Source organism: Rhinopithecus bieti, unplaced genomic scaffold (genome assembly GCF_001698545.2).
Source record: "Rhinopithecus bieti isolate Rb0 unplaced genomic scaffold, ASM169854v2 scaffold_3763, whole genome shotgun sequence".
NCBI classification, from domain to species: domain Eukaryota; kingdom Metazoa; phylum Chordata; class Mammalia; order Primates; family Cercopithecidae; genus Rhinopithecus; species Rhinopithecus bieti.
Window position 1 is genome coordinate 1,620,420 of NW_016804379.1, and position 25,435 is coordinate 1,645,854.

The 25,435-nt window shown below is 38.8% G+C and overlaps 1 protein-coding gene across 3 annotated transcripts in view; it reads right to left on the minus strand.

The window, feature by feature from the left end:
* Positions 1 to 347: 347 nt before the first annotated feature.
* Positions 348 to 25,435, minus strand: part of POU2F1 (POU class 2 homeobox 1) — a 208,276-nt gene continuing 183,188 nt past the window's right edge. For all 3 annotated transcript variants that reach the window (XM_017867604.1, XM_017867606.1, XM_017867605.1), the window contains 3 exons: positions 15,477 to 15,822; positions 14,675 to 14,763; positions 348 to 12,247 (listed from right to left, as the gene is read on the minus strand). In XM_017867604.1, coding sequence (XP_017723093.1) covers positions 11,937 to 12,247; positions 14,675 to 14,763; positions 15,477 to 15,822 — 746 coding nt within the window. In that variant the 3' untranslated portion in view covers positions 348 to 11,936. The remainder of the gene's footprint in view (positions 12,248 to 14,674; positions 14,764 to 15,476; positions 15,823 to 25,435) is intronic.

Here is a 25,435-nt window from a genome sequence, read left to right on the forward strand (position 1 = left end):
CCCAGTTCTGCAGTCAAATACACAGTGAGATGGAGCTTAGCTCCCTTGCAAGATCAATCACGGGCCTGCACGTTTGATCACACAAAGTACTTGGGCCTGAAGGAGACTACTGCTACTCAGGGTCCCACGAAACCACACTGAGGGTCTGGCAGGGAGAAATGCAGTGGCCATAGCTCCCCCTGGAGTGCAGGAGGAAGGGTGGAGCCGGGCAGGAAGCACGGTGATTCTGGGGTTCCTGAGAGCACTTGGAAAAAATAATTTGGAAGCTGAATTATGCAGAGTCTGAGAATGTGTATGTGAAGCATCCAGAATACCAACACAGCAATTTCAAAGAAACTCCAACAATGTGAAAACACTTGGAAAATGGTTTAATGATGTTTTACAACAGAAATGAACTGTACAGTTACAGTAAGTTTAATATATATAAAAAATTACAGCAGACAAATGCATCTACACAAAATCTACCATTTCATTCTGATTCACTGTCACCTACACAATCTCTCCCAAGCCTACAGCCCCTGCAGGCAGCCCTAGGAGGGGGAATCATCTAAAGGGCACTTTGAGAGAGACAGCACCGCTCATATTCCCCACCACCTCCTCAGGCCTCGGGAGGCATCAGCTAATTCCCCAAAATGTAAAGTTGCCTGTGTTTCAGGTTTTCAAAACCAAGAAAACGTGTCTCCCAGGGGCACAGATAACAAGGTCCAGCACGCAAGTTATCAGCTGATTCTTAGAAAATATTCCTATCAGAGGGGAAATATTTGGCTAACAGGCGCTCTAGGGCAGTAAGGCTACACAATAGCCACCCAGAGCGCAGAGTTATCTAAGAGAAATGTAGAAGGACTCTAATAAACCACCTCAGAATTGTCACTGCCTCATTAAAGCTGCTGGACAATTTTGGAAAGAATCATTTACACCGCATCTTAAGTTTCCACAAAGAAGAACTCAAACTCACATTTTAAAGTACATAAAACAAAAAGTTCTAGGAGGCCAAGGGGCCAATTCCCCTTGTGCCCCTCCCTTGACAACAGTGGACAAACACCCCTGAATTAATAATTAAGACAAAAAAGGAAGAAGAGAAAAAGTGAGTTAAGATATTGAAAGAGAGAAAGAAAACATCTTGAGAAAAACACGATCACTGTCTCTTTAAAAGAAAACAAAATCCCAGTTGGGAACAGCAACGAGGGATATGCAATCTAAATTGACACCAGGTGGGAGGTTATTATTGAATATTCTGTACACTCAGAACTTTTTTCATTTTCTTTTTTATTATGAACACCTAGGCAGTGAAAACTGTTATGTTAATACATACATAGACACACCCAAAACATACAAAAATACTATTATTTCAAACTACTAAGAATAGGACAGTTCAATTATTTTCATGCTATGACTTTAAGAGCATTACACTGAAACAAACAAGAAGTTAAACGACATTTTTTTTTTTTAATATCCCAGAAATATACCAAAATATACATCTAAGCTTTGGAATTACTGAGGTTAGACTAATGCAAGTGCTGGGTAATCGTACTTAATACACGAGTCTAAGGTTCTGCAGGAAAGAAATTATCTTTGGTATCTGCATCAGGCTAATATTATTAACATTTGGATTTTGCTTTGGGATAGAGCTTGTATGACCCAAGAACCAAGTACCCCCCTCCCCCAATCAACTGAGATTAAAAGATCCATGTAAAAAGTTCCTTCATTTGCAATCCCCCCACCCCCCAAGTTAAAAAGTCACAGGCATCTACCTAGCACAAAAGGTTGTGAAGTACAATGCATAGTTGCACAGTGGTGCTGCAAAAAGGAAACAAAACTACAATAAAGAGAAATGAAAAGCTTGATCATCTTTCTGCATGTTTTCTCGCAAACAGGACAGCCACTTCCAAGCAGTTCCAGTACAGGAAAAGAGAAAAAAAGGCTCAGAAGGGCACCTTGGCGTGCATTCGCCCAGCCCCAGAGGTTAAAGCACCCAGCAGAGCAGCCAATCGTGCGCCAGTGTCTTCAACGTCCCCCACTCTGTGGAGTCCTCGGGCCAGTCCAGCAGCAGCTCCCACCCTCCCTAGGCCCTGTGCTAAGTCCCCATAGTGACCCTGGTTGGTGTAGGGTGGCTGATGGTGGTGATGAGGTTTTTTGACTTTTGTTTTGGAAAATCTGAACTGCCAATTTGTTTCAGGGCATGCTCACAAGTTTGTGAGGGCCAAAGCTACGGGCATGTACCTGTGCTGGACCCTGGAAGGTGGAAAACAGCTTGCCTGCCCTTTCTGATCCGGTCAGAGGGTCCTCCCGCCCCACCTGCCGTGGCCTCACTCTTCTAAGTGCCAGGACACCACAGACTGGACTGATGCTGAAGACTTCCCTTTTCTTTGGTTCTTTTGTTTGTTTTGAGTTTATACAATCATTAAGAAATCTTTGGTTTTGGCTGGAAATTTAAAAAACAAAACAAAACAAAACAAAACAAAGAAACCACCCTCCCCTGGCTTATAGCAGCAGTATCATGACCTGGCTAAGCTTTTTGTCAGCATTAGGGGTGGGAATTGAAGGTTGGGAACTACATTCAAAGAAAAGGTGAAAGGGCTGGGGATGCAGCTTCTAGAGAGCCCATTGGATATAAGATTGTCAAATAATAATAATATTAATAATAATAAACTTAAATATTTGGATATTTTTGGTCATGTCAAAGGAAAAAAAGTGAAATGTGTATGCAGCAGTCAGCTTAAAGGAGCCTTTGGTGTCTTCCCTTCTACCCAAAGTCCTGAAGAGAAACAGAACCCTGAGGCCTCAGAGGAGAAGGTGTTGGCCTCTACCCCACCAAGGAAAAGGCAAGTACAGAAGTTGGTGTGTGGCCAGCTGTCAGAAACACAGGGTGGGTTAGGGGTGTGGATAGCTGGCCAGCCCCTAAAGGCAGGGTGGCAGGGAAAGCAGATGTTAAGAGACCTGTGAAGACCCCTTGCAACAAAAAGGAATAGAAGATTGCAATTTGCCCTCAGTTTGCAGTAGCTTTTAAGCAGCAACATTCAGAGGCTTTAGGGGGTCCCACCCTAGGCTACAGGTCCCATGATGCTATAGGCCAGAGTTTAACATGACTGAGAGGAGGGAGGGCAGACTTGGCAACTCTGTAGGGTTTCGAGAAAGTTAAAGCAAGTCACTCGGTCACGAGTTAGAAATGAGGTATACAACAGCTCCTGGACTTCTGGTGGGTAGAACAGCCCACGCTTACTCACCTAGCCTTCACTACTACCACAGATGAGGGGATGGAAGTACAGACTAATGTGGGAGGAGAGCGTTTCCTGTGGAGTGAGACCTCCTGCGGACTGAGCAATGCACACGTGCCCATGCATGCAGAGGTAAGAAGCTGGAAGTCTTTCTTTCCCCGACCTGACCTTAGGGAAGATACACTATTTATGTTGTCAAAAACCAATGTTATAATATGATTGCAAAATCTTAGGCTCCCTGCACCAACCTGTTCCATGTTCTCCAACTGTTTCCAGTTTTAAACTTATTCAGGCTGGCACTAGTCCATTCTGCTCTTACAAAGTGTGTGCCTTCTGCAGACTCACGCAGGAATGGAACCAAGGACATGGCATCCCCGACTGCCTACAACTACAGTCTTTTGTAGCAGACACTGTCATTTTAGCTTCTGAAAGTGCATTTCATTTCTTCCTATGCTTTTAGACCATGAGACTCATTAAGGCTGGGTGGGAGCACCAAGTATTTTCTCTACTTGGCTCTGTCCTTTATCATTTGAAAGAGATCCCAATCTTAAGAAACTCTAGTGTGTGGACGTCTCATTTTATACACAGCGCTGTATCCAGCTGTCTGCCTGCAGACTTTGGGATAGAATGTTTGAGAACTCAATGCCACAGTCAATTTATGAAAGACGCCGTAAGCTGCTCTTGTGAGGAGGCTGTGGCTAACTTACACAAAGATGAACGAAGTGCACAAAGAACATGGGGAAACTTTGCAGCAGTCCTCAATGTTTTTTTTACAGTAAATTAGTTTCGGGGTCTTAACTTTTTGACAGTGTCCTGGGTTTAAACCAGAAGGTGGCCCTGCGTGGTGGAGCCCTGTGCAGGGTGGGCAGATACAGGGACACAGAAACAATCATAAATCACATCTTCTCTCCCAGGCCCAAGCGACCTTTGTTTCTGTGCTCAAAGCGGTGTTCCACTACACACACCTTATTTTCCCAGAACTTCTGTTTCAAGTGCTCTAATCTTCAACATCCCTATTACCTACTTATAAACCTATCTAGCACTTTGAAAAGTCATACAATATTAATACCACCTTTACATAATGTCAGAACAGTAAGATTATTAGCAAAGCTTTCATGAAGTTCTGCAACCTGATCATTTTTGATGCAATATTCAGACAGCGATGTATTTCTTTACCCTCTCTCCCTTTCTGTGTCCTACCAATAGTACACCAAAACAATGAACTACCTGACTCCCTAGAGCCCGTATATAAAAACATTTTGGAACAAAACATTTACAGGAGAGTAAGGGAAGATCTTTCGGTTTTCCACATAATCCTGTTCTTGAAAATTCTTATCTTTTACAGGAGACAGGTGGAGACACCACATGTAAATATTGTCTGAACTCATATAGGCTGTACTGGTTCTACTTAAAAGTATTAGATAAAGGGAAATGATGAAAAAATTCTACCCCTATCTTTTGCCCTCCCCAAATTTCTCAGCAATTCCAAGAACATCACTGCTACACTGAGCAACGATCCATCTTTACAGAGCCAGCAGAGCAAAACAAAATAAATCTCTTTTCCAAAGCCAGGACAACCAAGGAGACTTCCTTCAAAAAGCAGGGGACTGGGAAAAGGGGAAAAGGGAAGGAAAGAGATAAAGTAAAGCTTTTCCAAATTTTGGCTTTTTGCTCCTATTCCCTCTGCCTGTTTTGAAAACTTAAGGATAAGCAATGACATTAGCAGTGTCTTTGGTATCTAAACCAAATCCCACTTAAGTTCTGTGAGATCATTTATTTAAAAAAATAGCCTTTCTGGAGATACAGTCTATATTGAAACTCAGGGAGCCAAGAAAGTCTGTCCCAGAGTATGGGCAGAAAGGCCTTGTAATTTTTTCTAAGCCAGCATCATTTCTCATTCACGTTCCCACCAAGAATAATTCTCTCCTCAATCCCACCAACCAATCCTTAAGGGCCACACTTTATATCACAGGGGTGAGGTGGGCAGGTTAGCTTTCAACTTCTTGGTTTGCTTTTATCCTGTTTGTGTTTTTGGTCTAGACAGAACTAGCCTTGGTATGAGAAAAGTAAGTTTTTAAAATGTTGTGTTATTAGCACAACATTCAGTAACTTGACAAGAGGGCAACACAAAGAACCTGTTTCACTTTAACTTTCTCAGATTTAAGACACATCAATCACTCACCTCTTGTCTCCAAATTAATTGGTGCATGTCTATTTCTGCCTCTATTTCTCAACTGCACATCCAGGCATTCACACATTCATCCTTTGCCTATGCTTTTGCTATGTACAGAGGTATGAATCATTAAGAGAGGTTGGCAGGGTCTGGGGGGCATGGGCAACCATAGGAAGGGATGTAAATGCACCCTCAGGGTCCCTGAACCTACTGGACACCCCATATGTTATCTGCATGCCACCACACACCGCTGCAGATCAGACCACAGAGAGGCCAAAGCCAATCACAGGGAAAATCAAGTTTCCTTTGGCAAGACAGATACAAGGAAACACACACACACACACACGAGCAACGTTTTCCTTCTAACATAATCAGCTTCTCCTCTTCCCCCACCCAACCCTCCCTAACCCTATAAATTGTAACCTATAAACAGGATCCCAAATACATACAGCATCAATCATGTTTATCGATCATAATAAACATTAGTTCGACTAAATGCTACAGCTAGAATTATTTCCACTATTTATAAAGTTTTTTCTTTTATTTGTTTGGTTTTTAGTTTAAAACCAGTTTTGCAACAATGCTAAGCTATTCTGAGGTATTTTATGAAGGTGCCAGAAGCTAGCTGTTACCCAAATTAAGGTACCACCATTCAACGAGAAAAAGAAGGGAAGGAAAGGAGATCCAGATGACATAATCAACAAAATTCACTCACATTTACTGCTTTTAGCTAAGGCCAAGAGTACAAGGGCCAAAACAAGGAACGACTTAATGAATAAGGTTAGAAGAAAACTACAAAAAAAAAAATTTTTTTTAAAGCTACAGTTCACAAACCATATAGAAAACCGGGTACAAACTAGAAGACTCTGAGAAAAAATATATTCCCTGCCCTCCCAGTGGAATCCTTTCAAATACTTTACTGGAAATCTCAGGGGTGTCCTATTTATATTTAATCTCTTTGGATTAAGAAATGGATGACTGGCCTTTATGATGAAAGCAACTTATTTATCCTATTCCTATCCAAGTTTACATTTGTATTGTGTACACCATCCATGCAAACCTATGTAATAGCTGATCTTAGTTATTCTTCTTACAGAAATAGCAAAGAAGGATTTTTCCCTTCACTTCTCGAAAGGGAAGTTTGTAAACGCTGAGAAAGATTTACCATTTTGTCATCCTCAAAATGTTGTAAAACTGAAAATGACATCAAATAGCCAGGACTATGAACAGCATCACACATTAAATGCTTTCCACATACATATAAAAGCAAACTCATATCAGTTATGAGCAAATTAACCCATCAATTCTTGTCTACTTTGGAAAATTTTAAATTTTGCATCCTTAGTATTTTTCTCCCATTAGTATTAATCATCTTTTAATGTTTTCAACTCTAATAAACAAACTTTAAGCTCATCAAGTTTAGATGCTGATTAATGAGAAAATATTTGGCCAAGCTCTCCAAATGAATTATTGCTGGGGCCCTTCCTCAAACTGCAGACTGGTCTTCGGAAGAGCCCCCAGGAGCCAGGCCAGAGCCACCTGTCAGGGTGATTCCCTGCCTCCTCCTTGTTACCACACCCTACACTCAGTGATGGGGGAAGTCAGTGATACTACTGACTTCTCCCTGGCAGGGCTTCTCCTTTCTTGGGAAGAAACAAAAGCAAGAGGCTTTTCCTCTGTCTTCCTGTCTCAATGACCTTATCTTGTTTCTTGGTCAAGAATGTTTTGTGAGGATGACCTGGTTTGGGAACAGCTTTAGACTAAGAACAGAGAGTTCTATAAGCCAAGCGTTTATTCTACACTAATTGAAATGTATAATATCAGGATTTATCACTTTAAAAATTGACATGAGGACGGGCGCGGTGGCTCACACCTGTTATCCCAGCACTTTGGGAGGCCGAGGTGGGCGGATCACCTGAGGTCAGGAATTCAAAACCAGCCTGGCCAACATGGTGAAACCCTGTCTCTACTAAAAATACAAAATTAGCCAGGTGTGGTGGTGGGCGCCTGTAATCCCAGCTACCTGGGAGGCTGAGGCAGGAGAATCGCTTGAACCCAGGAGGCAGAGGTTGCAGTGAGCCAAGATTGTGCCATTGCACTCCAGCCTAGGCAACAAAGACCTCCCCCACCCGAAACAAAATTGACATGAATTCCCCATATTTGCCAATGTATCGGATTTTTCCAGCAAGTTAAAAGAAAATTTTTTAATGTTAAAGATTGGGCTGAATTTAAATATTGTGTCAAGCAAATATCTGTGCTTCTGGATAATACAGACAAGGTTTCCCTTATCTTCCCAAATAAATGAGGGATAATGGAAGAAAATAACATTAAAGAGGTATAGTTGTGCTTTTTTCCCCCAACAATGAATGAGAGATGTACAACAAATTGGCAAGATGATCTCACTAAGAATCTTTAATCTTATCTTCCCTTTTTTAAACAAAAAAGATTTATTTCTTACAGTGCTAGCATTAAGTATAAATAGGTATGATTCTGCACAAAATGAAAGTTGGATTCCTTTGGTTCCATTTCTTGGGTAACAAGTTGAATAAATTGGGATAGTATTGATCTTTCTGATAACAAATAAAAGGACATGTGAATTATATCAGTTAATGGATATACACAATGTTTTTCTTAATTCTAAAATGCTGCCTATAGAACTTCAGAAACACAAATACAGCACTCAACTTATTTTTTCTTAGAACAACATAGTAATATTGTTCCTGTGAGAAGCCCTTTTTTAGGTCTTTCTGCTCTGTTATTCAGATGTATACAAGGTATAAATAAAGTTTATGACCAAATTGCACCACTTGTGATAAGCAGGATTCACACAATTACATTCACCACTCCTTAGGGAGGACCCATTACCATGGGCATATATAGGATTCACTATAAATGCATTTAGAATAGTCTTTGGCTTAGTATGTGCTAACCAAATTCAGAAATATAAAATAAAATTTGCATAACCATTAAGGGGGAAAAAAGGATAATACAATGAATTGTGATGACCTATCTGGCCTTTCTTCTTTGAAATGCAGAAACTCCACCAAACACCTCTTTTTGGTCAAATGGTCCCTGGCCCCCTTTAGTTTCCAGGTTCTCCCATATAAGGTGGCTAAAAGTTAAGTTTGAGTACCTTAGCTCAGAAGAGAGTTCATCAATTCAAAATGCATTTCTTGAGATGATAAAAAGATATACATGTAAAGTAAAAAATGACTAAGGTGTTCATGAAGCAATATAAGTAAAGTATCTAGGGATGATGGATAGGGAGTTGATTTTAAATTAAACAACCACCAAAAAGCTGTATTAGTGTTTCGTGAGTACATATGTAAATGTACCTTTCATTTCACAAATTATTTTAAATAAGTAAAAAAAGAGAAAAAATTTTATTTTATCTAAAGATTTATCTTTGCCTGAAGATTATTTCTTCTTTTAAACAGATTTTCTATGCTGGTCTACCCTCATCAAGTGCTTCACATAAAAAAGGCAGAATCCCCTTATCCCAAATTGAGTAGAAAATATAGACAGGGTAGGGAATAAAAGACCCTTGTATTGACATTTAAAGCTTAGTATCTTTTCTAATATTAAAGTCTGTTGGTGAGTTTTATTTGGGAAAGGGATCATTTTCTAAACCATACGTGAGGGAAAAGAAAAAACACCCGAACAGTCTTTCCTTGCCCTTTGTCTTACCTCACTGAGCTTGAGTCCCTTGGGACTCCATACTTCCTTTGGTAGCAATTTTGAGAAATTAATGCTGTAACTTCTAATCCAGTATAGTGGGTATCAGCATTTCCCTCCCTGAATCCTTCCGTCTAAGTTTCACCACTCCCAAGGGAGGGACTCATTACTATGGGCAGCTAGAGCATTACTGATAGCCCTAAAATCATTTGCACAGACTAAAGGTAGAGATGTCAAGTCAGGATAGAAGATTACATTTAACTACAACAGAGAAAAAGTGAATGGAGAGGAGAGAAATTAGTAATTGACATTGTCATTCTATTTACACACCAACCTAATAAACTAGTTAAACATCAAGTTAATGTCTGCCCAGAGGATATTACAATTTACCAACATAAAAGATTAAAAACAAGCAGCAACTTTTATATAAAATTAATAAAGACAAATGAAAAAGAAATTGTCAGTAGCATCTATCTCCTCGATGTGTCTGAACTGCACGTTATCAACTAGTCCATTAGTACAGCAGCTTGCTAAAAATTGACTTTGGTTCAAGCTTAGTTAAAAAACAAAACAAAACATAAAAAAACACACCACACAAAAAGGGTGAATGGACATTTGTTAGTTTCCCTGCTTGCAGTTCACTGATTTTGGAAGGATTTTAGGGAAGGTGAAGGGTAAGAGGAGGAAATTTAGGGGTGGTAATTAAATATTTGTGAAATAAAACAAGATAGAAAAAAACTAAAACAAAAATTTAAAAGGGGACTAAAATGTTTCTGACCTTTTAACAGACTGTCTCCCACTTGAATCACACACAAAAGTACACAATGTGTCTGTATTTACCGCCTTTCTGGACAATGGTAAAGAGAGACAAGTACACAGAATCCAAGCTCCCTTGTGGACACAAACAAAAGCAATCAGAATAAAAATCACCTGTAAGTTCTCTCTACATCCCCAGCTCGAAAGGGAGAAAAAGTGCAGTCTTGGGACCACCGGAGATTTAAGCAAGCACCCACAGCCACCAAATGGGAACCTTTAACTCCAATAAGAAGGGGAACTTAGATGAGCTGCACTGCAGTGATCCAGTCTTTTGGAATATTTTTTGGTAAAGATGGCATAGTAACAGTACATTGACAAAAGGGGAATTTAATCTCCAAGTTATCCTTATTCCTCTTCATCCACTTTCACAAGCTCTTCCTTTTCAATGGGCTCATTTATATAGTCTAGAAACACCCTGAAAATAATTACAGGAGCTAATTACTTTCTACATTGAGTAAAGAGATGTGTATTGCCATTCAGACCTACCTAGCAGGAGCATCATGAACAAACCAAGGAGACACTTAAGGTGTGTGCAAAGTTCCTGCTCAAAGTCCTTCTTCAAAGGTTCTACAGATCCCAGCCCGGCTAATAAGTGCCTCCTTTAGTCAGAGAACCAAGAAAAATCTCAGGGTTAGAGGAATTTATAAGCCATCCAGTAGAAAGGAAGTCTGTGGCTCTCTAGAGGAAAAGGTGGTAACCTTACACTCTTCTCATCATACCTCTTTTGTATATATTATCAATGGAAAATAGTCTAGTAGAATTCCTTTAGAAAATAAAAAAAGGGAAAAGTTTCCCAATTTCAATAAGTCAGTTTTTTTTCTTTGCCAAGTTAAAGTTTGGATGAAAAACTTCCACAAAATGGAACAAACAAACAAACACACCAACAGTAGGAGCATTTTTCAGGAGATAAGAAATCAGGAGAACCACCAAGTCAGGTGTCTGCAGTAGTCTTTGCTCTTCGGAACCAAATCCTGCCCTGCAACATGTACAGCTGTTCCCAATGAAAGTAGCAGAAAGCAGCACTGTTGCACCACAGGATCTGGGCCTCAGGGTCATTCAATGATTTGGGGGTGAGTGAGAGCTACAGTTCAGCAGGAATTCCTTCCTACACAAAAGTGCTCCAAAGGCACCACCTGATATGGGGAGGGGAAGGGGCGTGTGTGGAATGGGAGTGTTTGCACACACTGCCTTCAGCTTCTGCACCAAGCCTCTTGCATAAGTGGCAAAAGAAAATAATTTTCTAGCACCTCTGTAAGAGTCATCAAGGATAAGGAAACCAGCAAGAACATTCCCCGCAGTTAAGAACAGAAGTCTCCCCTCACCCCAAAACCCTCCCTCCCCACAGTGTGGGAGCTCACTGAAATAGGATCCAGGAGCAAGAGATAATAAACATGTCCAAACTATATATATATATATATATATAAAACAATAACAACAACAACAATAATAATAGAGATACAGTAATACACAGGCTGCCTAAATTGTAACCAGCTTAAGAAAGGAACCCCAACACCAATTGATACGATTATAAACACCTTGTTTTTATGACTTAATTGGGCCTGTACAACAGACCCATAAAAATGATTTTTTTTTTTTTTTTAAGAAAAAAAGAAATTTAGACAAACAAGAATCCCCTTCCTATATTGGAATTGGTTAACCCACCTTAAACTTGTCATCATGACTGCCTGGAAATGGATAAGTGTCCTTTTCACTTATTTTTGTTTGTTTTTGATTTTTTGTTTCTTTTTTTTTTTTTAATTTTTGGTTAGAAAGTTCTCCAATCAATGAAGCAATCCTGAAAAGACAGTGTTTTATTACAAAATTAGGCAAATGTCCCGTCTCCATCCTTTCTTTCTTTTCTGGTGTGTGTGTGTGTGTGTGTGTGTGTGTGTGTGTGTGTGTGTGTGGTGTGTGGTTTTTTTTTTTCTCCCTTCTCTCCTTTGCCCTCACAACACGGCGAGAGGAAGCCAATCACATTTTTCAGTTTATTAACCTGGCTGGCAGTCCAATCACACTGCAGAGTGAAAAAGGCTTCTGGCAGCCCAGCTCCGCCCAGCTCACTGTGCCTTGGAGGCGGTGGTGGTGGTGGATGCAGCCCCGCTGGCAGAGGCCACTGTGAAGAGAGAGTTCTGGATGGATTCAGCAGAGGTGGAGGTGGCATGAAGGCTGGCTACAGGTGCAGAGTTCCCTGCAGAGGCTGCGGCGGCAGAGACCAAGCTAACAGGGTTGCTGGTGAGCAGAGAGAGGTTCTGAGGGTTCAGGAACAGAGGGGCAGTCACGATGTTGGGGGCTCCTCCCGCATTGGCAAATACCAGGTTCCCAGTTGCATCGAGTGATGTTATTGGAAGAGAGCCACCAGAAGCAAGAGCTACAGACAAAAACCCCCAAAACAGGCAGAAATGAGAACATTAACATCATCCTGGAGAAGCCAAATAACACACCAAAAGTCTATCATTTTCCTACAACTCACTGGGAAAAGTGTAGCCCTTTTCCTCAAACGCAGTGCTATACTGATACCAATTGTAGTTTATTTATAATTTTGAAGAGCCTGAAAGACTGAAATGTCTAATTTAATGGGCACGAGCAGGGGCAGAAGACAGTTAATAACTGTCTAATGAATTACAGTCATGTTTCTGTCTTGAAATCACCAGTTTATTTCATTTACCTAGACATATTTGATAAATCCAATAATTTTGTCTTTAATGAAGACTGCTGATTTTAAACTACCTCTGTTCAAAAGACAAACTAGCTAAAGTGATTAAAACATTAACAATAGGAGGTGAGTGGTGGGCCTGCCTCCTGTTAGATCAGTGGTGGCATTAGATTCTCATAGAGCAAAGTCGGAGGTGGAAACGGTGCCATCCAGAAACCACCCCACCGCACTGTTGCTGTGGAAAAATTGTCTTCCACAAAACCTGTCCCTGGTGCCAAAACGGTTGGGGACCACTGCTCTATATTACGATACACAAGATGAAAACCATCTTGAAAAAGGCTTTAGTTCTAAAATAAATTATGTATCACCAAATAAAGTAAAAGGTATAATTAATTTCTCACTTCCTGAGGCTAAACATTTGATTTCTATGACTTGTGCAAAGGAGAATGATGAATCTAATATAGCAGGAAATCAGACATAATGATGTAGGTGGCCACATGTGGGTGATCTAAGGCTAGGATGTGCTTTAATGGGCGAGAAATTTTCTATGATGCTGTTGCTTCCCCCAAAGAAGACATCATCAACATTTTATTTAAAATAATTGAGACTCTCATTTAATATCTCAACCTGTTGTCTGGCAACATTCCTAAATCTCCCTACCCATATAACCTCACTCCTACATGTAGATTTGAGGGATTTTCTGACGGCATTACACATTTGGTTGATTTCTTACATAAAATATAGCTGAAGGGAATGCCTCTGACTTTGGCCTTGTTCATACAAACGGTACAGAACAGTGAGACTTAGTGCAGCTTGAAGTTTTTCTGAGATTCCAAACTTAGGGTCATAGACCAGTTCCAGATCTTTTCAGAGTATCAATCATGCCCTGGGGAAGACATTTTGCCTTTGTAGGATCCCCACAGCACAGAAACATTCAATAAAGCAGAAGAAAAAGTGATTTATTACAAATTCTATTGCAAAAAAAAAAAAATTACTATATAAAAAAAGCTTTAGAGCTAACCAATTCAGGTATGATTTAGTCAGTCAGAAAGTCAATATAATGTAAGGTAATCTAGGCCATGGTGTGGTTTTGTCTGTAATTGTCTAGTACACTGTCAGAGACATCACCTGTGAAATATTAATCTTAATTTAGGTTGGCGAATAGCTATTTTTGGCCCTGAGAACTCTCATTTACGCACAAACCACGGTTTGTTTTTTTTTTTTAAAGAAACAGGGTCTCACTGTGTTGCCCAAGCTGGGGTGCAATGGTTATTCACAGGCATGATCATAGCACACTGCAGTCTTGAACTCATGGCCTGAAGTGATCCCCCTGCCTCAGCCTCTCATCAAAACTATTTTAATTTTAAGAAAAAAAATTCTAAGTCATTAGTGATGTCTCTCAGATTGTCTCCCTGAATCACATAACAGTAAACATTTTTAGACAGAAAGCTTAGGTACTAAACAAGCGGAACCTTTCACTATATGGAATGAATATTGCCCTGGGTAACATGCTAAAAGGTAAAAGGAACCCAGCTGAACTTGGAAAAGAGACATTATAATCCAACAGAATATATGTTCTACACTAATGGTGATATAAAAAGAGCAGAACCTAATGAGAATTAAAAGCACTCCTGAGGTCCACCTGATGTGTTCCAATGTTCATTCATCATAGGACTTTCCTATGCACAGCTTTCTCAGGAGTGGGGATGGGGACTGGAGAGTCTTACTTGGTCAAGTTTGCCTTGAGATGGGTGTTGGATTAATACTTGGGATAAACTTATCAGGGGAAAAAAATCTGGTTTCAAGTCTATTCACGTAAGATCAATATCAGCATAAAAGTTCTGGTTTCTTACCATATACCAAACTAAGTATATTTCCTGCTTTTACTCACATACTAACACCTATACTTTTCTTACAAAGCTTTTTAATGAGGACATTTTCTTAGTTCTCAAGAACACGTTAGTCAGCATTTGACTATCTTTCCCATCACTTTTACCTCTAGCAAAGCAGACTTCCTCCATCTCTCTCTGTGTCTCTCTCTCTCAAGCACACACACACACACACACACACACACACACACACACACACACACACGTGTACATGTGTGCACACCACCAAAGAGAGAAAAAGACTTCTACTGACCTTGAATAGTTGCCAGTGTACTGTTGCTCATTAGAGCTGGGCTGAGAGCACCGCTCAGGGTCCCTGGATTCAGACTGAGTAAGGCACCTCTGCAAGTCCAAAAGAGGAGTCACTTTATTACCATGGAGACGCAGGTCTCATTTTGACAACACACCAAAAGGAACTTACAAAAGGAAAATCCAGCTGGGGAAACAGGTGGAAATATTTACTTTTCTTTACTCTTCTATGGTTTGTGTTTCTCAGTTACTGCTTTCCTGGATGCTTACTTGTACAAACGAGGTTATGATCAGCACAAAATGTAAAACTTTTACAGTCATTTTGACCTTTCTTTGAATGACTTAATTTCTTTTTTTCCAAAATGAAAGAAACATTCTAGAGAAAAGGATATATTTACAAGATAATTCTTATGTGTGACAATAACAGTATAAAATTGAGACTCCCATTACATCTCTCATCTATGCTTGAGAATTAGGAAGTAGGCAGTTGAGAGAGTTTAATGGGGAAAATAAGAGTTAAGAATTCTGGGCTTTCTTCCTGGCCCCGTCACTAAGGTAATTAGTGACCTGATATTTTGGGTCTTCATCTGGAAACAAAGGTATGACTACTGCCCTTCCCAGGGTGTTAAGAAACTTAAACTATAATCAAGGTCCTTGTATGATCACAAAACAGCCCACTTCAAAGAGATTACTGCTTTAAAGACATTTTTTCCCCCCAGTTAAGTCAGTGATGCAAAGTCTCCCCTATGAGTAATTCCAGGGATGACCTCCACCTCAGATGTCAACGAGATGAGAAAGCGCCTTACCCAGCCGCAAACTGTGAGGGTGCCATCAGGCTTGGGTTTAGTCCTGCAGCAGCTGCCATGGCAGCAAGACTGGCATTTGCTGGCAACTGTGCAGCTCCTTGAAGGGCAGCAGCTGCTGCTGTTTGCAAACCTGACGCTGTCACCATCACCTGGCTGGTCCCAAGAGGGGAGGACAAAGGAGTGGAGGTGGTCTGTGTTGTGCTGGTCTCACTGGCACTGGATGCCTCGGAGGTGGAGGCTGAGGCAGAAGGGGAGGGACTCAGAGAGGGGGACGTGACTGCTGAGGAAGCAGGAGGTGCTGTGGAAATCACGGTTGCTGTGTTGTTGGAGGTGGTGTCTGAAGTGCCTGAAAAGAGAAACAGATTAGAAGATGACCTTTTGTAAATGGTTTTGGAAGAATGGTGGCTTTACTCAGCTAAACTCTATAATCAATGGAATAATTAACCTACCACTTTGTAAATTTGTTCTTTAATGACCTAGTTTAGTGCTTCTATGGAAATTAACTACAAAACCAAACATTTTAGAATCACAGCTAGGAACCCTACTTTAAGAGATATGAGCAATGGAAGAAACAGAGAAGTTTTCCATTGCCTATTTCCTATTCAAGAAACACAGAATCATACAAGCTCTAATTATGGAATACAACTGCTCTGGGGAAGAAAAGAAAACAAAAGATGAAAATTTCTGTAAAGCTCTTTTCATTCAGAAATCTCCTTAGTGGTCTCCTCAGAAAATCAAAACAAGGAGAAGAAAACAGAAAGTTATATACTTTTCTAAGAATTCAGTATCAACAACAACATAGAATAAAATGACTACATGCCTTCTCTACATTCAAGCAACTATTCTGTAATAAAATTAGCTCTCAAAAGTCCACTGTGGTTAAAAAAAACACACACACACACACAATGATACTATGAATCTCATAAAAGCTTGCATAAAAATTAAGATCTAAGAAATTATTATCTGTAGGCCGGGCATGGCGGCTCACACGTGTAATGCCAGCACTTTGGGAGGCTTAGGTGGGCGGATCACGAGGTCCAGATATCGAGACCATCCTGGCCAACATGGTGAAACCTCATCTCTACTAAAAATACAAAAATTAGCTGGGTGTGGTGGCGGGCGCCTGTAGTCCCAGCTACTCAGGAGGCTGAGGCAGGAGAATTGCTTGAACCTGGGAGGCAGAGGTTGCAGTGAGCTGAGATTATGTCACTGCACTCCAGCCTGGTGACAGTGCAAGACTCTGTCTCAAGAAAGAAATTATTTGTTAGGCACTTTTTAGAAAAAAGTGCCTGACTATGCTTTTGGTTTAAGGACAATGAACATTTGGATATAAATGACTAACATTAAATATATCATTACTAAACACTAAAACACATTCGCTAGGATTATTTAATGTTTGAGATCAGCGTTGTCTAACAGAAATACAAGACATATGTAATTTAAACATCTCTAATAGCCCCACTGAAAATGGTAAGACAAGGCCGGGTGTGGTGGCTCACGCCTGTGATCCCAGCACTTTGGGAGGCCGAGGTGAGTGGATCATTTGAGGTCAGGAGTTTGAAACCAGCCTGGCGAATGTGGTGAAATCCTGTCTTTATTAAAAATACAAAAATTAGCCAGGCGTGGTGGTGGGAGCCTACAATCTCAGCTACTTGGGAGGCTGAGGCAGGAGAACTGTTTGAGCCCAGGAGGTGGAGGTAGCATTGAGCTGAGATCACACCGTTGCACTCCAGCCTGGGTGATGAAGCAAGACTCTGTTAAACATATATATATATATACAATAATAACATTTTTTGGTGATGAAATCTTTTATCAAGCTTCAGAACATGCTCTTCTTTCATAACAACCTTGTTACAAATTCAGGCAATTTTGTCCTTCCCAAATCTGTTTTAAAACCTTCCTCTGGTCTGTACTAAGAACACCTAGAATTGAACTCTCTTCTCATTTCCACTCTTCAGTTTTTATCACATGTCACAGGGTTGGGAGAGACTCAGACATCATCTATTTCAGCACTCACTACTTTCTCCACCTCCTATAAAGCTGTGCCAAAGTGGTTGCCAAATGAATGAGGTAAACATAATGTTCTTACTGGTAAATAAAAAGGAAGGTTTTCTTCCTCTGTCTACCTTTCTGAAAAATATAAATGATTTATTTTTATTGCCACTGCCCCTAAGTATCATTACACCTTTGTAGATACTATGAATTCTATTTTCGTTCATTACTTCTTTGGTTCTAAATCTCTCAGAACAATCTACCACTGAACATTGGATGTTGTGTAGGGTCCTGTGTTAGGCAGATTCATATACGCTTTTTCACTTTAATCTTCTCTTAAGACATGCCCCCTGTTGTATAGTAAGGTGAACATCTTTTCTTATTTCTCTTCCACGCTAAGCAATTTCAATGTACTTTCAATCTTTTTTTGACCAATTTATCACCTTATCTAACCTGATTTTACCTATGGGTACCACTTCCCTTTCAAAGTTCTGAAATTGAAATTGCCTATTTTTATAAGTCCTAATATCTTGAGCTCAAAAGGCTTAAAATAGTTATTTTTTTACTCTCTGGCCACCTTCAAATCATTCACCAACTGTTTTCTTAAATCCCTTAAGTTTGCAAAGAAAATTCCAGTCAAATTTTATCAGTGAATTTAACCTAGGCCACGAGATGATGACTCCAGAACCATTCGAAATTGTTCTAGGTGTCTCCAATATAAAAGTCATATAAGCATTATGGTATAACAACTTAAAATTATCTTTAAATTATCCCAGCCAGTAAGTCATGTTTTAATCAATGTATGTATTTCCTGACTGTAAATTCTTGGCAACTTGGCAATTTAATTACTTGGGTAACTTTCACTGGTGAACTTAGTGTTGCTGAGCCTCAGTGTCCTCAACAGCAAAATAAGATGCCACCACCCACCTCACAGGGGCAGTAGGAAGCGACAGCCAAGATGTGTATATAGTACCTAGCACTTCCCTGTGCTTCCCACCCTGTCTTGTCTTTTCTCAAACAGCTTTTATTGAGGTACAATTTATAAATTGGATATCCATATGCAGAAAGAGGAATTTCAATCCTTACCTTATACCATGCATAAAAATTAACTGAAATGGATCAAAGGCCTAAATATAAGAACTGAAACAATAAAGCTTCTAGTAAATAAAGTAGGACAAAATCTTTGTGACCTTGGGTTAAGCAAAGAGTTCATGGACACAGCACCAAGAGAACGATCCATAGAAGAAAAAATAAATCAGTAAATTCAACTTCATCAAAAGTAAAATCTTTTGTGCTTCAAAAGCCACAGACTGAGAGAAAACATTTGCAGATCACATATCCAATAAAGGAACTGAGAGTTGTGTCAGAATGTATAAACAACTCTTACAACTCAATAGTAAGAATATAGACAACTCAGATTTTTAAATGGACAAATGTTAGTATACATTTTACCAAGGAAGATATAGGAGTGACTAGTAACCACATGAAAATTCATCCAGTTTTAAAATTCAATTACTTTTAATCAACTTACAGTTATACAACCATCATCCCAACCCAGATTATGACATTTCCACTCCCAAAAAAGATCCCTTGTGCCTGTTTGTAATCATGTCACACTCCTACCTAGTTATCTGCTTTTTGTCTCTATAGATTTTTGAGGACATTTCACACCAATGTCCACACAAATGGAGTCATACAATATGTAGTCTCTTGCATCTGGGTTCTTTTACTTAGCATTCTGTTTTCAAGGTTCATCCACATTGTAGCACAAATCAATACCTCATTAATTTTTACGGCTGAATAATATTCCACTGTGTAGCTACAACACATTTTGTTTATTCATTCACCAGTTGATGAGCACTGGTTTGTTTCCAGTTTTTGGATATTATAAATAAGACTGCTATATGAACACTCACATTAAAGTTTTTGTGTGGAAATGTCTTCATTTCTCTTGGGGAAATTGCTGGGTAGGATGCTAAATTTATGTTTAAAAGAACTGCCAGGGTGTTTTCTGAAGTTGTATCATTCTACATTCCTACAAGCAATGCATCGAAATTCCAGTTTCTCCACATCCTTCCCAACATTCATCATCTTGGGTCTTTTTGATTATAGCCATTCTGGTGAGTACAAAGCAGTATCTCATTATGGTTTTAATCTGCATTTCCCTAATAAGTAATGCCAACGTCACACATCTCTCCATGTGCTTACTAGTCACTCCTATATCTTCCTTGGTAAAAGGATACTAACATTTGTCCATTTAGAAATCGGAGTTGTTTATATTCTTACTATTGAGTTTTAAGAGTTGTTTATACATTCTAGACACAATTCCTTTATTGGATATGTGATCTGCAAATGTTTTCTCTCAGTCTGCGGCTTTTGTGCTTCAAAAAGCACAAAAGATTTTACTTTGATGAAGTTGAATTTACGAATATATTTTTTCTTTTATGGATTATTCTCTTGGTGCTGTGTCTATGAACTCTTTGCTTAACCCAAGGTCACAAAAATTTTGTCCCACTTAATTTACTAGAGGCTTTATAGTTTCAGCTCTTATATTTAGGCCTTTGATCCACTTCAGTTAATTTTTATGCACGGTGTAAGGTAAGGATCTAAATTCCTCTTTCTGCATACGGATATCCAGTTGTCCTAGAACCATTTGTTGAAGACTATCCTTTCCCTATTGAATTGCCTTGGCACCTCTGTCAAATATCAATAAAGCATAAATTCAAAGTTTTGCTTCTGGACTCTTAATTTAGTTCCATTTACTGTATATATCTATATGTATGCCAGTAATATACTGTTTTGATTATTGTTGCTTTACAGTAAACCTTGAAATCGGGACATGAAAATCCTCTAATTTCATTCTTTTTCAAAATTGTTTTGTCTATTCGGGTCCCTTCCACGTATATTTTCGAAAGAGTTTATTGATTTCTTTAAAACAAAACAAAAAAAACCTGTTGGAATTTTTACTATGATTTTGTTGAATCTATAAATCAAGCTGGAAGACTGAGCATGGTGGCCCATGCCTGTAATCCTGGCACATTGGGAGGCCAAGGTGGGTGAATTGCTTGAGCCCAGGAGTTCGAGACCAGCCTGGGCAATATGGCAAAACCTTATCTCCGCAAAAAAATACAAAAATGAGCTGGGCAGGTGGCATGTGGCTATAGTCCCAGCTACTGGGGAGGCTGAAGTGGGAGGATTGCTTAAGCTTGGGAAGTTGAGGCTGCAGTGAACTGTGATTGTGCCACTGTGTTAGGGCAATACCCTGTCTAGAAAACTGAAAACAAATTATATATATATATATATATGAAATAAATAAAATAAAAAATATATATTTGTGTTACAATGTGGATTAACCTTGAAATCAGAGAGAGAGAGATATGCACACATATCTCCAGCTGGAGAAAAACTGTCATCTTAAGAATGCCTCGTTTTCCAAAACATGAATGTGGAATATGAAATGTCTCTTTATTTAGACTTTTAACTTCTTTCAGCAAATTGTAGTTTTCATTGTTCAAGTCTTACACTTCTTAAGTTTATTCCTAAGTATTTTATTCTTTTGATACTGTTACATACAAGTTATTTCCTAAATTTCATTTTTGAACTGTCCATTGATAGTATATACAAATGTAATTGATTTTTATATATCAATCTTGTATTCTGCAACAATACCGAATTTATTGACTAGTCCTAGATATCTTTCTTTTTTTGGTGAATTCCTTGGTGCTTTTATGCATATAGAATAATGCAAATAGAAGCAGTTTAACTTCCTCCTTTACAAACTGTCTTTCATTTTTTTGCTGTCCTTTACTCAGAGGCTATACTCTCCAGGACAATGTTAATCAGAAGTCCACAAGAGCAAACACTCTTACCTAATTCCCAGTCTTAGTGGGGAAAGTATTTAGTCTTTTGCCATTAAGTATTCTCTTTGCTGGAGAGTATTAGTAAGTGCTCTTTATCAGGTGAGGCAGTTCCTTTGTATTTCAGTTTTTATCACGAATGGGTTTTGGATTTTTACAAATATATTTTCTGTACCCACTGAGATGATTATGTGGTTTCTATCCTTTCTTCTACCATTATGTGTTACATTAATTGATGTTCAGTTATTGGACTAACCATACATTCCTGGGAGATAAATCCTCCTTGGCCATGATGTATATAATTGTTTGATTTTTTTCAGTATGTTGCTGGATTTGACTTGCTAAGATTCTTTTGAGAGTTTTGGTTTACATTTTCCTGAGGAATATGAGTTTGTAATTTTTTTCTTGTGATATTTATCTGAGCTTGGGTATCTGGGTAATGCTGGCCTGGTAGGAAAACACAGGAGGAATGTTATTTCTTCTTTGATCCATGTTTTAATTTCCAAATGCATGGGGACTTCCCAAATTTATTTCTATTGTTAATTTCTAGTTTATCTCAGTTGTCATCAGGCAACACACTTTGTATGATTTTAATCCTTTTTAATTTACTGAAACTTGTTTTATGGCTAAAAGTATCCTGGGAGATGGATGTTCCATGTGTATATGAAAAGGATGTGTTTTCTGCTGTTGCTGGACCAAGTGTTCCGCAGATGGCAGTTAGAACAAGTTGGTTGATAGTGCTCAAATCTTGTATATCCTTCACGACTTTTTTTGTTACAAACAGGGTCTTGCTCTGTTCTCAGGCTGGAGTGCAGTGGTACAATTTCAGCTTATTGCAGCCTCAACTTCCCAGACTCAAGTGACCCTTCCGCCTCAGCCTCCCGAGTAGCTAGGACTAGAGGCATGTGCCACCATGCCTGGCTAATTTTGTTCATTTTTTTTTTTTTTTTTTTGTAGGAAAAAGGTCTTACTATGTTGCCCAGGCAGGATTTGAACTCCAGGACTTAAGCGATCCTTCCACCTTGGCCTACCAAAGTGCTGGGATTTATAGGCATGAGCCACTGCACATGGCCTGAATTTTTTTTTTTTTTAACATAGCTCAAATAAATAATATATCTGAAACTATTATTGTTGAATTGTCTGTTTCTTCTTTGAATTTTATTCCTTTTTGTTTACTGTATCTTGGGCCTTTGTTGTTAGGTGGCTATATAATTATAGTTGCTATATCTTTTTGAGGAATGAACAATTTTGTCATTATGAAAATGTTTTGGAAAATGAATTGGGGCAGGGCATGTTTGGTTGAGATTATTAAGGGCTGTGGAATTTTACAAGTTTTGAGACACAATGGAACACTTGTCTTTCTGGAGGAGTATGGCAATGATCACTCTTGCATCTATTTTAGAATGTTTACCAAGGACCTATTATGTGTCAAAGGTACCTATGGGAAAATAAGACAACCACATCAATCAAACATGATTTTCTTAGAAGATAGTACTGAGGATATGGTTTTCCCTTCATTTCTAAAATCCTATTCCAAATAATAGTAAAGAGATACAAAAGGGAAGAAGAGCTCTGGTGACAGATATCAGAGGATTTGAGATTCAGACAGATTTGCAGAAATGAGAAAAAGGATGAAGTTGGATGGTGGAGAAATCAACCATAGTCCAGAAGGGCACAGGAGACTATGACAGAGGAGGAAATTATTCACTCTGATGGAGCCTTACAGAGAGTCCCAGCTCAGAGTTATTTGCCAGATACTGAGGTAGATGGAAACAGGGTCAGAGAACAGGGTGATTCAAGGACTATTCACATAATAGCTCTCACAGTGGGCCTTTCCCTCCTTCTACCAGACCTCTCAGATGAACAGAACCAATGTCACCTACTCTTCATAGAAAATAAAATCTGACTATGGAACGCTAAGGATTCTAGTGTAGGCACTTGCAAGCATGAGTAAAGATACCCCTCATTTTGGAAAAGTATGAGAGAAAGCCTCGCTTGCCTGCCTGCTTCCTGTTCATATGCTGAAATAAAGTCTGGCAGTTTTTTACTCACATTCACAGCTCACTGTGAACCCTTCCATTCAGGGGAGGGGACTCTTGAGTAACAGAAGCTACACAATGTCAGGAAAAACCCTTGCAAGCTACTGATACTAAGTAATGTAATCTTGCATTCATCACTATGAATAAATAACCAAAAATCACCAGACAATGAAAAAAGCCAACAGCACATTACAAATGGCACAAAATGAATAAACAGAGTGAATGCCAAAAAACTCTAACTTAAAAAAAAAGATAAATTACCAGAGTTCAAGAAAGACATTAATTCACATTGAAAATGCTTGCTGAAGGCCAATGAGGGCAAGTTTTAAAAGGTCCCTTCTTTGAAATCTTGTAGTGAAATTTTAGAACAGTATAAGATTTAAACAAAATCCTTAAGGTTTATAGAGAGAAAAAACAAGGAAAAAGAGATCGAAATCAGACTTTTCATTAGCAACACTAGATGCTAAAACACAACAAAATTCAAAGGAAAAATACTTTTGTAACTGGACAAACTCCAAAAAAAAAACCGTGAAGGCAAAATAAATACTTCTCAGTTATACCTGCATTTTGAAATTTTACCTCCCATGTAACCTTTCTAAATAAAATTACTTGAGAACATGCTCCAGACAAAAAGGAATCAAAGAGGAAGACAGGGGATCAGAGAAACACTGGATTTAACTCAGGAAAACAATTTAAAATAAGCAATCATAGAAATCCCAAGAAGAAAGTCTTCAGGAAGAAAGCAGATTGCATTAGATAAGTTGTATGATTAAGACACTGGCTATCTTTAATAAAGAACATGATAAAGAAACATGCTACTTTTCTCAACAGAGAAAAGAAGGCAGTATAAAAATATCAGAGGAAAAGAGGCTGTACAAGAAAGTTACAGTCCAAAGAGGAAAAAAAAATTAAAAGGGGGCATGCTTTAGAGCAACGGCTGACAAAAGAGTAAGAAAAGAAAACCCACTTGACACCGACTCTTCTTCTCTTTCAAGGAGCAATGACACAAATTCAGCAGCTTACATCAACACTATTTATCATCTCATAGGTTTTGTGGGTCAGGTGTCCAGGCCGAGCCTCAGTCCTCTGCTTAGAGTTTCATAAGGCTGCAATCAAATACTGTACTGTACAAATACTACTGAAACTATACATACATGTACATATAAAAAAGATTTAAAGAGAAAATAAAAATAGTACTTGTGATTGTTTTTCCTGTTTCAATTTCCTAGTAATGTTGTTTCTTAATAATTAAAAAAAAAAATTCATTCCAGGAAAATTATCAGCATGTCAGAAAAAAAAATCACAATTAGATCCACATAAATAGGCTGAGTGAGTGAGTTCACGAAAATGTGGCTGGTAAGAAGTATTAAACACTGATGCAAATTTTAGCTAGTTTTGAGTATTAAAATCTCTCTAAAATTACTTTGATTTTCCCATATTTTAAGAAAACTGCAAAGCTATTTGTTCTTAATGTGTAAACTATTAAACAAATTTTCTGTAAAAGACAGGTATTTTTAGACCTAAAGCAACATAACTTGTTGGGAAGGTAAGATTCAGTTCATAATTTACCGGGTGACTGGCAGTCAATTTGGACAACAAGGTCCTCAGAGATGGGACTTCATGTTCTTGGTGTCTGACACAATGCCAATCAATCACTAACAGTTTGCTTATTAAGTAAAAGTGCTCAATATTATATATATTTTTAACCAAGGTTCTTAAATATATTCTTGAACCAAGGTTCTTAAAACTGGAACCTGTAGGTATCCACAAATAGCCTTGGGATCGGAGGTTGATGGGAGCTGTCATTTATAAACCTTAAATTTTACTAAAAATTGTGTATATGTCTATTTTGTGTGAGGAAAAGTCTGTAGCTTTCAAATTCTTAAAAAGGTTCAACATCTAGAAGAGGTCAAGAAACACTGTTTAACATAAGCAAAAATTAATGGATGACTGGATGCAGAAAAAAATAAAAATGTTCTAATAATGTAGAAATTTAGGCCGGGCGCGGTGGCTCAAGCCTGTAATCCCAGCACTTTGGGAGGCCGAGACGGGCGGATCACGAGGNNNGANG